Source organism: Grammomys surdaster, unplaced genomic scaffold, assembly GCF_004785775.1.
Source record: "Grammomys surdaster isolate TR1022 unplaced genomic scaffold, NIH_TR_1.0 125344, whole genome shotgun sequence".
Classification (NCBI taxonomy): domain Eukaryota; kingdom Metazoa; phylum Chordata; class Mammalia; order Rodentia; family Muridae; genus Grammomys; species Grammomys surdaster.
In genome coordinates this window covers 7457-20096 of record NW_021620217.1, presented here as the reverse complement: position 1 = coordinate 20096, position 12640 = coordinate 7457, and the positions used below count along the sequence as shown (strand labels likewise).

Sequence of the window (12640 nt, the reverse complement as noted above, 5' to 3'; positions counted from 1 at the left end):
CAAAGCTCGCTGTAGACTCTGATTCCAGCATTGTTCCTTAGGCCAAGATACAAATCTAGGGAGCTCTGCCTTGCTTAAGGAGCAAAGGGCCCAGGATGTGAGGAGCCCTTGCTCCTCAGCATAAAATCCCTCACATCCCAGCATTAAACCCCAGGGAGGTCTGACTGAGACTTCAAGGTTTGCTTGTTGCCTTAAAAAGAAAGCATTTGATCTACAGAAGTTTTGTAAAACTATCTTATGAAAAAGTTTAAAAAGCCCTAAAGGGGCCAGGGACATGGCTCATCAGGTAAGAGCACTTGCCACCAAGACTAACAACCTAAAGTTGATTCCCAGAACCCATGTTTAAAAGCCTGATGCCATGGTAAAGCTTTCAATCCCAGCACCCAGGAGACAAGGCTCTATGAGTTCCAGGCCAGTCTGGTCTACCTAGAGTACCATCAGCCAGGAACAAAGACGATCAACAAACAAAAAGCAAGGGAGGAGGAAAGTCCACAGGCAGCTCGCCCGGAGCTGCTCAGAAACAAGGCCAGGAGACAGGACCTGCTCCTGAAACTGTCCCTCAGACTTGTACACAGATACCAAGGCACAAGTGCAGTTACATGCACACACCCCAGACGGCCATGGCCATCATCACATGCACAACAGCAAATGCTGCCAGCTGGTCTGTCTGGCAGCCCTGGTGTTCAACAGCTAGTCCTCGGTCCTTTAGGGCTATCCTAGTAGATGGCTACCTTATAAATACACTCTTGGCTGGTACACTCTGGTTGCCCTTTGCTCAGCTAGAAGACTCCCAACGTTTCAATACTGGTAACTGTATGCTTTCAGTGTATTGTGGGGCCTCAGAAACAAAATACGATTGGGACAGAAAAATTAAGAAATGTCTTTAATGTCAGTTGACCCCTCTACAGGTTAATAAATAATTCAAGGACAGTTTCTTTTGTTTAAAGTTTGATTAGTAGAGATTTCATTTATTATCATTAGGTTTAGTTGATGTTTGGTTTTGGTTTTCTGAGACAGGGTCTCCCTTATGTAGCATAGGCTGATCTCAAATGCTTCATTCTCCTGCCTCAGACTCCTGAACACTGCAATTACAGACGTGAATCACCATAGATGGCTAAAGCTGGTTTCTTTAAAAACAAAATGTATGGAGCTGGAGAGACGGCTAAGAACAATCAACAGTTATGAACAATCGCTACTGTTGCAGAGAGCCTAGGTTTCATTGCCAGCACCCATGTGGCGGCTCATAACCATCCATCACTTCAGTCCCAGGGGACCCAACACCTGCTTCTGGCCGCCACAGTCACTGTACACATGCGGTGCACAAACATACATGGAGCAAAACACCCACACAAATTTTTTTAAATTAAATGTATATCACACAACTTCTATAAAAACAGTGGAGCTACAGTCTCTGCCCACTCACCTGGGGACTCTTCAATTTCGTGATGACTTTCCAAGCTTCATTGAGAATCTGAAGTCGATCGTTCTCAGGAGGATCAGCCAAGGCCAAGTTTAACCCCAATGAGCGAAAAAGGAGATGCTAGGAAAATAGCAAACAGTTATGTTACTAGAGATTTTAAGTCAAAATGACAAGGCTTAAAAAGAGAAGGAAAGGGCTCCAACATTTCATCTGTGTCCAGAGAAACCTTCCCAAGACTTCTTTCTGAGACTGTATGGATCCATCCAAACAACTCTGAGAAACTCAGGGCTGGCTCCAGCTGCCAAAGCATCTCAGGGTAGAGCATGCATCTGCCGGAGCCTGAGCTCAGTTCCCAACACACCTCAAAGTGAGCTGGCTTAGGATAGTGGCCTACTCTGCAGGTCTAATCTGGAAGAAGTTTTCACTAATTGGGTGGGGCAGGGGTTGGGGGTAGAGTGGGGGTTGGGGTGGGATGGGGGTAGGGTGGGGGTTGGGGTGGGGCAGGGGTGGTGGGTAGAGCAGAAGAGTGTGTGTGTTCACATATATGTGTCCATGTGTATGAAAAGGCCGTAGATCAGACTTGAGTGTTGTTCCTGGGAGCCGCCTACCTTGGTGTTTTTTTTTTTTCTTAATCTTTTTTTTTTATTTACTTATTTATTTTATATACATGATGAGTACGCTGTAGCTGTCTTCAGACACACCAGAAGAAGGCATCAGATCCCATTACAGATGGTTGAGAGCCACCATGTGGTTGCTGGGGATTGAACTTAGGACCTCTAGGAGAGCAGTCAGTGCTCTTAACCGCTGAGTCACCTCTCCAGGCTTGGTTTTTGTGACAAGGTCTCTTACTGGCACCTGCATCACTAATTAGGCTGACTGACTGACTGACTGGCCAGTGGTCCTAGGGACCTGTCTGTCTGTCTGTCTCTACTTGCCCAGCACTGGCATGACAGGTACATGCTATCACTCCAGGCTTTTTATATAAGCATCAAATTTAGGTCCTCAATCAAGCTTGAACAAGTATTTAACTGACTGCAACCTTCATAGCCCAAAAGCAGATGTATTTTAAAGACGTGAGACCAAAGTCTTTCCTAATACTCCACAGTGAGTACATTCACGGATTCTGTACTCAAGCCCCTAAACGGCATTTATGCACAGCACTTACACAGCATTAATGATCTCAAATCTCAGCCATCAGCCATCACATCCTTTAGGCCCGCATTGCCCCACCTGTCTCTACCCTCCAGGACAATCAGACAAGGTCTGTCTCTTCTCCATTACGCAGTAAGTCCAGAGCCTACCTTGGGGAAGCCAGACTCGTCACACTCTTTAATCATGCTGATGAAGTCCATAGACCTGGTGGCAATGAACTCAGCCCTGAAAGCTGACATCACGGAGTTCAAGAGCAAAGCACTGAAAGACACAGGCACCAAGTCACTCAGCCTCCTCGGTATGCATCTACTTACTTACTTTTGTTTGTACGTTGAAAGCAAGTTATCTTCTCTGTAGCCCCGGCTGGCACTGAACCTACAATCTTCCCATCTCCACACCTCACATTCTGGGATTACAGGTAAGTGTCCCGCACCTCGCTTGCAAGCCACATTTAATGCTAGGAAGTGTACTGCCAAGAAGGGTGACTGACAGCTTTTAATGGGAAGGTTAGAAAGTAAAAAAAAAAAAAAAATCAAAGCAGCAGATACAGCAAGGGCAGTCTCTAAGGCTTCCATAGACTCACTGATGGTTGGAATTTGACAAGGTTTGAATTAAGTAGATGGACGGACAGGAGAATCAGCTACAGTCCGACCCACTTTAAGTAGAAGTGAGCCTTCAAGAGGCTGGTGCACTAACAAAACTCAATATTCAATAAGAACTTAGGTCCTTGCTACAAATGTGTATCTTTTATAAAAGGAATTTCTTTTTTTTTAAAGATTTATTTATTTATTTATCTATTTATTTTATGTATATGAGTACACCATTACTCTCTTCAGACACACCAGGAGAGGGCATCAGATCCTATTACAGATGGTCGTGAGCCACCATGTGGTTGCTGGGAATTGAACTCAGGACTTCTGGAAGAGCAGTCGGTGGTCTTAACCGCTGAGCCATCTCTCCAGCTCATAAAAGGAATTTCTAATGAAAAGAGAGCTTTGAATTTAAGGTACTTGAGGCAGAACAAAACCCACTCAAGGATGTACAGTATCTGCCACCAAGAGAGGAGCAAAAGAGAACCTCATATACTCAGGAAGCAGGAGAACCTAGTATATCCTGGCCCTACCACTTACCACAGCCCTATAAAAAAGGGCTATTATTATCACCCCCATTTTGCAGAGGGGGAAGACTGAGGTACAAGGCTGTCAGGTAAATGGCCCAAGATCACAAAGCTAAGTTAGAATGGAGCTGAGGAGATAGCTCAGTTGGCAAAATGCTTACAGCACATGAGGAGCTAAGTTCAAATTTCCAGCACTTTTATAAAGACCTGGGTATGGTGGTGCACACCTGTAATCCCATTGCTGGCAGGCAGAGACAGGAAGATGTCTGGGGCTTGCTGGCCAGCCAAGCTAATGGAATCAGTGAGCTCCAGTGAGCTCATGAGAGACCCATCTCAAAAAAATAAGGTGGAAAGAAACAGAGAAAGACATCTGACACTGACCTCTGTGCATGCACTTGAACACACACACACACGTGCGCGCACACACACACACACACACACACACACACGCCACTAACTCCAACTTATGAGTCTTTAAGGTACTTACTTGTTCCCTAATTTCTTACATCTTTCCATCATCTCCGTCAGCAAAGCCTAGGAAGTTTAAGAGGAAAGTATCAGCATGGCGGATATAATAAAGCAAAGCAAAGTGCCACGCTCTAGACAGCAGTCAATTTACGTAATGTAAATTCCCATCCTCCTTTGTGCCTGACCAGAATGGGAAGGATAAGGATGCAAAACAATTCATTTTTAAGGCATTTAAAGGGATGGATAAAGAACCAGGCCTGAGCATCAGGTATGTCCAGGGTCAGATCCAGCCTCTCTGGCTACCAAAGTAGCCCTTGGTGAGAAACCAACTTTCCTGAGATGTGTCTCCTCACACTCACAGAGGACATGGGTGGCATCATCCTACCCATAAGGTCACTACACAATGATGCACCTCTGGCTCCTGGGCAAGACAAGGATGGAAAGTTCGTAAGTTCATATGACACGCCTACCTGTTTGTCAAAGGGCCCATGGCCTGCTCAGTAGCGCAATCAAAAAGCAATCAATAAATGCCAGGCCACAGCTCAGTGCTCACGAGTCACAGAATAAGCCTTTGCTCCATGTTCTCACCTCTCCCACCCAGCTGTACCACTCTTCTCCCATTTCACAGAAGAGAAACTGAGGCATGGCACAGCAACAGATTTTAGCCACCGTCACACTGCCAGCAACCAGGGCCAGCAATGACCCCAAATGGGCTGGCACCAAAGAGAACATTCTTTGCCATGGGTCCTTTCCTAAGTTCCAAGAGTGTCCTTTCCCCTGAAGGGGAACGATTTACTCCTGGGCACTAATGGCTTTGGAGCTATCTTAAGACAATGACGTGTCTTCTAAAGAGCTCCTGGGTTTTCTGTTTTGTTTTGAAAAATCGATGCATGAAGTGGCCTTTAGGGCAGTGGTTTGGGAACTGTTTTGTATACACACAAGATCAAGCCTAGGACAGAAGGACACTGAGCATTTGACCTAAGACTCACTGGGCCTTGGGTGTTAGAATAACTTTCCTCTCTTCTGCATGCTTAGTCATGGGACCAGAGGCCTGGGAAACATCAGACCCTGCACACACAGGCTATACCAGACAAGGCAAGGGCTTCCTCATAACGAATGGAAATGAGGTTTGTGTCTAAATCTGACCCTGAAGCCAAAATAACTGCCCATGCATTTTTAGGATCCCTTTTTCAAATTCTGGACTGTGCCCCACATCAAACTAGATCCTGTTGTCAACTAAATCATGTGCCCCCATCTCTAATTCCAATGAGCTATTAATCAGGAAGTGGGCCTTTGGGGAAGTACTAAGGTTAACTGAGGTCATCAGGGTGGGACCCCATCCAAAACGATTACCATCCTTAGGAAGGAAGGTAGAGAAGCAGGGAGGTGTGTGCACAACGGAAGAACACAGCAAGGATGCAGCCATTTGCAAACAGCAGAGGGAGGCCTCCCCAGAGACCAGCTCTGCTGGTATCTCGACCTTGCTTGACCTTCAAGGCCTCCAGAACTGAGACAGAGAAGGCCTGTCGCTCAGTTCTCCCAGTCTGTGCTCCCCAGCTGGAGGGCCTGAGTTATCTGACAAATATTCCGCTAAGTCATGGCAGCCTCACTCTGCTTTTCCTTGTAGACTTGGTCATGTGATCCATTTCTGGCTGCCGAGACAGGCTGGGAATATTCTAAGGACTCTGAGAGAAAAAAAAAAATCAAATTATGACGTAAGGGTTGGAGTGGCTGCAGACACCTCACTCCTAGCAGGGGGGCTACAGAATGCCTTGCTGCTGAAGGACATACAGAACTATATTTGCCAGCCAGGCCTGTTGACTGTCTGTTCCTCATAGCCAGAGGCATCCCGACTGCTGCTAAGATGCTGTCTCAATGGTTTCCAGACCCACTTGAGACGAACCTCTACTTAAAAAGTTACCCTTGATGACTAATAACAAGTGCTGTCTCAGAAAAGCTGGGAAAGGGACGTTCTATACAACTGTGATACTCCACAACGTACAAACACTCATTCAAAACCGACTGAAGGAGTAACTTAACACACTGACCAATGTCTGGGACACAGGGGAGAAGGCAGGCAGGATGGCAGGCTGGATCTCACAATTTCTTGAGTGCCATTCTTCCGTACACTCACATGCACAGAAATGTGTTGCCTTTTTCTTGGTTTTTAGACAGTCTTGATGTATAGCCCAGGCTGAACTAAAACTTGCTATGTGACCCAGGCTAGCCTCTTCAACTTCCTGATTCAGCCTCTTGGGTGATGGGCCACCATGCTTGACCTACTTAACACTTCTGAAAAGATGAGCTAGGGAAGATGCCCATCTATAGGGAAAACAATTTTTCTAAAATACCTTTTTTGGGAGGCTGGAGAAATGGCTCAGCCAGCCTGCTTCAAAAGCATAATAAAGACTTGAGTTTGGATCCTCAAAATTGAAGTAAAAGCCAGGCAATGTAGTCTATACCTCAGAACTGGAGACTGAGGGAATGGAGGCAGGATCCCTGAAGCTCACTGGCCCGCCAGCCCAGCCTACTCAATGAACTTTGAGTTTAGTGAGAAACCCTGTCTCCAAAACTAGAGATGGCTGGCTGGCAAGATGGCTCATCAAGTAAAGGCTCTAACCAGGCAAGCTTGGAGACCTGGGTTCAATCCCCAGAACAGGTACAAAGGACACACAGTTGTCCTCTGACCTACATGTGTTCACTGTGGCACCTGCAACACCCCTCCTCAACCCACGAAAAAATAGTAAGTAAATTTTAAGTAAAAAAAAAAAATAAAGGTAGAATCTAATTGAGGAAAACACACAACATCTACCTATGTTAGTGCTAGAGACACTAACGAGTTCATACATCATACACAATACCACACAGAGACAAAGCAACACATACAACGCACCAAACTGGGGCCGCCATACGGAACAAAGGCGCATCCCTAAGTGTTCAGGGAGCCAAGCGCTACACAAGAAGATGAATCCACTAGAGGGTGATTTAATTTATTTAATCTTTTTTTCTGATCTTTGACAAGGACAAGAGGACCAACAGTTCAAAGACAGCTGAGGTCATAACAAGCCTCTAGCCAGGCCACACCCCTGAAGAACTCCCAGCCTGACACATACCGCTCTCTCGGGCAACAGAACTTGCCATGCATAAGGCATGCACTCTGTTGCTGGCCTTTGTTTATAACCTTATTATTGTTCTTGCTCCTACATTCCGTTACGTCTGCATTTTGTTATTTTTATAAAACTATAAAGGAAATGGGTATACACAAAAGTTCTGAGACTATGGATGTGCATCTAGAAAGATATGGTCCCTCCCCTTCTAATCATAACTGATAACATTTTGGTGTTGGTCTTTCTAGAACTTTCCCTTTGCCTTGTTATCATTATAGAAGCCTGTTTTGTTTTTTATAGGAACAAGACAACCCTACATACACTTGATTGCAAATTACCTTGTCTACTCAAGAGTCAAGCCCAGCCCTGGTGCTTCCATGTTGGCAACACCAGTCGACCACCATCCTAACAGCTGAGCAGTCACACCACAGGCAGACGGTTTCAAACTGACCCTAACTGACGGATGCTTACAACGGTTTTCTCCCACTGCTCCTGTCAATTCTCTTCACTGGGATTTCTTCCTAATAAACAAATGGAAGACAACTGTGTGCAGAAGCTTAGATACTAGAAGTCTGTGCTAAGATCCTCATCTTGCATGTTTGTGGGTATACAGGAGGTACGTGTGAGTGGTATATGAGCGCCTGTGTGTACAGGTTCATGCACACACAGACTCCAGAAGAGGACACGGACTGCCCTGCTCCTTCACTCTCGGCTTTGTCCCTGTTAGGCAGGATCTCTCACTGAGTCTGGAGCTATTCTAGTGGACAGTAAACCCAGCAGTTCTTCTGTCTCTGTACTCACCAGAGGAGCATGCAGCCACAAGAACGGGCAGCCAACTTTTTACATGGGTACTACAGATTCGAACTTGGCTCCTTATGTTTACATAGCAAGTGCTCTTACCTGCTAAGCCATCTCTCCAGCTTCATGTTACTATACTACTACTGCTATTATTTACTACTGTGAGTGTGAATGCAGGCACATGCATGCTGTGGGGCATGTGTGGGGGTTAGAGGACAGCCTCAGAGATCTGGCTCTCTCCTTTTACACTTATGTGGGTTCTGGGGATGGAACTTAGGTCACTAGGCTTGTGTGGTCTTACCACAGTGTCTGCACCCACTGAGCCCATCTTACTGGCCCTATACTTTTCATTTTCAAAATTGGGTCTTTTTATGTAGCCTAAGCTAGCCTCAACCTCAGATTCATTATGTAGCTCTGGCTGACCTCAAACTTGAGGAGACCCTCCTACCTCAATTTCCCAACAACTGAGATTAGAGGTGTGTGTCACCCTGCCTGCCCTATGTTTTACAGTGTTTAAGGAGTAATTTCCAGTAAGCAGGCTGGGTCAGTCTATCAGGAAACTCCTAGAAGGGCCAACTCTAGACACCTGTTGGTTTTAGAGTTAGTACCACACAGCTGGACTCCTTTCAGCTGTGTGATATCCAAGACATGGCTGCCTCCATCGGAAAGCCAGAATGGTAAGAGCACACAAAGAATTTCGATAATTGAAGCAGACCGATCCCCAGACATGGCGCAGGGTGCACCTCAACAAAGCCATCACTGTATGACAGGCTCAAAGACTTCCCTTCATCTGTGACACAGCTGCCTACTCCCCAAAGTCACACAGCCTTCCACACACCAGCAGAAGTGACTGAGGCCACGAAGCTCCTGAGAGGCCACTGGGTAATGAGAGGAGCGTGTACTGCAAGGCCAAGGGAGGGAAGGGCTTCAGGAAAGTGACTCACATAAGAGGATCACACACAAGGGGCTGGAGAGATGGCTCAGCGGTTAAGAGCACTGGCTGCTCTTCCAGAGGTCCTGAGTTCAATTCCCAGCACCCACATGGTGTCTCACAACCATCTGTAATGGGATCTGATGCCCATTAGTGTCTGAAGACAGCCACAGTGTACTCACATATATAAAACAAATAAATCTTAAAAAAGAAGATCACACAGAAAGAGAGAGAGAGACAGGAGGGGGGGGAGGAAGAGGGAGGAGTGGGGAGGGGGAGGAGAGGGGTAGGGGGAGGAGAGGGGTAGAGGGAGGGAGGGAGAAAGAGAGAGAAAGAGAGAGAGAGAAAGAAGGAGAGAGAGAATATTAATATAAACCAGATAGAGTGGGAATGGACTTGAAACACGAAATCGACAATTTACAGATGGCAGGACTCTCGCAACTCTGCGTGTAGACTAGCGAAATTATCCATCTCTACTCCTGTCTTTCACAGCTACCAGTAGTCTTCCCCGAAGTGACCTGGTATGCTTCCACCACCTGCTATTCCTCAGAGCACTGCTCTCTTGAGATTGTCTTCTTTCTAAAACCCTCCAGGGTTCCCTGTTCTGATGTGGCTTTAGCCACCTCTGCAGCTGGATCCGACCTGACCCTGCCACTGCAGCCCCCCAATCCCGTCCTTCTCAAGTACTGTGGGGTGTACCCTTACCATGCATGTACCTACCTATTAGCATGGCCCCCTCCCTGCTAGCCCCCGTTCTTCAGTCGAGCTGGGGTTTCCATTTACCTCCACAAGGCCTTCCAGGACCGCCTGCAACAATGGAGGTCACTCACATCATAGCCCCCAGCCACAGCCCTTAGAAGGTTCACTATGCCTATTTTGCAGATGCCAAAACTGAGGTGGATGGAAGTCAGCAACCTAAGGCACCTCCCAGGGCCAGCCTTGAGCTACATTTTCCTCTGTTCTCCTTCACCATCTACAAGCTGATCTGTGAGACTCAGCTAGGGACCGTGCAACTCTTTAAGAATCACCACTGAAGTCGGGCCCAGGCCTTCCCCCTACTTCCTCCTCCAAATACTCAGCAACACATAGTTTCTTGGGGATTTTTTTTTCCTATTATCCATAGCAAGCTGTGCATGATGGCTACCCTTTTCTGTGCATGGTGTGCCTGAAATGAAGTGGCAATCTTTTACTGACTACAATCTCATTTTAGCTGTAGCAAGGAAGAAAAATCTTGCCTTCAAAGAATATTAGGAAAAGCCCTTCTGGATAATCACCCTTTCTTAGATTTTTAATTTCTATCACCATTGTCATCACTATCACCATCAATCTCATCCCCCTAATCATCAACACAGAGTCCTCCTATGTAGCCCAGGCTAGCCTCAAACTTAGCCTGTAAACTCAACTTCCCAAATGTTGGGCTTCAGGCCTGCCACAGCACATTTGGCTGGAACTTTCTGTTCCCGTTTCCAATGTATACATCAGGTGCTCAAAGCTAAAGTCCCCCACACCTGCCTGAGCTGTGCATGCCAACTGCTGTGGCCAGACTTCACAACATCCTATTTGGAAGCTCAGCTAAAGACACACAGTTCTGGCCTCCCCTTGCCTCATCCCCAGCTATCCAAGAGCTCTTAGCACCAGTGTCACATGGTCCCTTCAACTGTACCTTCCAAACTGACATCAGTTCATCTACTATTTGAAAATGATTAACTTTTTTTTTTAACAAGATACTGCAAGTCCCTTGCCTAAGTGCCCCGAGAGCACAATCTATCATTATTTAGGTGACCTAATTCTTCAGTCACTTCTGCTGCACGGTGATTTCCTACAGCAGTACTCGTCCCTCCCCCTGAGAGTTCTATTCCCAGCCTCTGCCTCCTCTGAGATTCCTGATGTTTCATATAAAAGCCAGGGCGCCTTGTGACACCCATCTTGCATTTTTTTTTATCTGATTTTCCCTTTTACTAAAATAAGAAAAAAGTGTTCTCATTTTCAACACATTAATCCTGCTTGTAGGAGTTTCGATCATTCAGAAGAAGGCTGAGGGGCTCGGTTTCCACAGTTGAGTTTGTGGCACCTCTTTTTGCCTGGGAGGGAACCACGTGTGGTTGCTAAGGACCACACACAGCACTTGGCAGCTCTTCAAACCTCCTTCTCTTTAGACTAGTCTAACATGAAGTCAGATTGCCAAATGATTAAAAGAACTTCCACTAAAATATTAGAAGTCATCCCCACACTTGTTCCGTACTTTAGATTCTGAAAAGTCAAAATACAAGCAAGGCAAAGGAAACTCAGGTAAGATGGTCCCAAAGCTATCCAGATGCAATGGCACATGCTATAATCTCAGCACTCAGCAGACTGAGCTCCAGGCCAGCCTGGGTTTCCAGTAAGACCCCCAACTGAACATAGGACACATGTAGGACACATACTCAGCACAGTAAAAGCTCTGTCCTGGTTTAGTCCAGATACAAACTAGAAAAAAGAAATCATCACAGATAAAGACATAGTGCTCTCAGAGTCTAGGGGCAAGTCAGCTGGCATCCACTGTCCCATGACATGGTCACAGGGCTGAGGGCAGACCCAATCACCCCAACATCAAAGCCCTCACTTTGACCCTAGGTTACTCCATGGCTTATGACCCACACAGCAATTGAGGAGAGCTGCTCTTTCTACTCAGCTATATAACTGAACAGCCTCCTGTCAATATACATAGACAGACACTCATAGGTTCCAAAGGGCCCCACAGCCTTTCACTAAATGCACAAGAATTCAACCAATGCCCTGATGGCTACCTCTGACTTTGTACCATTACAACCACATGAACATAAGTGTTCAGGGCTAGAAGTTCATTTCTTACTTCTCCAAGATCAGCCCCCAAGAATGGTATGGTTCAGTCAGATGCCTGTTCTTTTTGTTCAAATTCATTGGCTGCTGCTGGGAGGCAGTCCCCTGCCTCTGAACTGCTTTGCTCCCTCTGTTTTACAGCAAGCTACCTTTTACTTTCAAGCACAAAAAGGAAGGCCAGGCAAGCTTCACCTGTCACAGTCACATCAGCATGCACTGGGGATCTCCAGGAAGGAAAAACCGTATTTCTGTTAGCAGTTTAATTCCTGAGAGAACATCACTCAGAAGAGGAAGGAGGGGAGAGGGAGGAAAAGATGGAGGGAAAGAAGAAAGGAGCATTATATAAGCAACAAGGAAAGGTCTATCTGCCCTTGCATGAAATAGGACACTGCCACCGGCTACACAGACCTTACTCAACTAAGAAACACAGACGGCAGAGGAAGGTAAATGAAGAGGTGAGAAACCTCTCCTGCCCTGGAGGAGGATTTCAAAGGATTCTCTCTGGCCACCAACTTCCAGCCATAGGAATACAGCCTCTCTGAGTGACTACTTTCCTCCCAGTCTCAGGAAATGATTCTAGAAAGGCAGTCAGCAGAGAACCAGCCACAGGGCTGAGCTCTCCATAAGGACAACTGGTACGATATTACTGAAGCTGTTGGAAAGGACCCTGGGAATATTACAAGACACACAGAGCAGAGGTGTCACACCATGGGGAAGGGAAGCCAGCCTTGCTCCCCAGTGGTGAACTCCCTCCCTAACACACACACACACACACACACACACACACACACACACACACACACACACAC

At 46.4% G+C, this 12640-nt stretch overlaps 1 protein-coding gene across 1 annotated transcript in view; it reads right to left on the bottom strand.

The window, feature by feature from the left end:
• LOC114637542 (VPS35 endosomal protein sorting factor-like) overlaps window positions 1–12640 on the bottom strand; it is a gene marked incomplete at its 5' end in the record, with an annotated part of 71174 nt that overhangs the window by 51600 nt on the left and 6934 nt on the right. The window contains 3 exons of the mRNA XM_028785747.1: window positions 1424–1540; window positions 2722–2833; window positions 4177–4223. Coding sequence (XP_028641580.1) covers window positions 1424–1540; window positions 2722–2833; window positions 4177–4223 — 276 coding nt within the window. The remainder of the gene's footprint in view (window positions 1–1423; window positions 1541–2721; window positions 2834–4176; window positions 4224–12640) is intronic.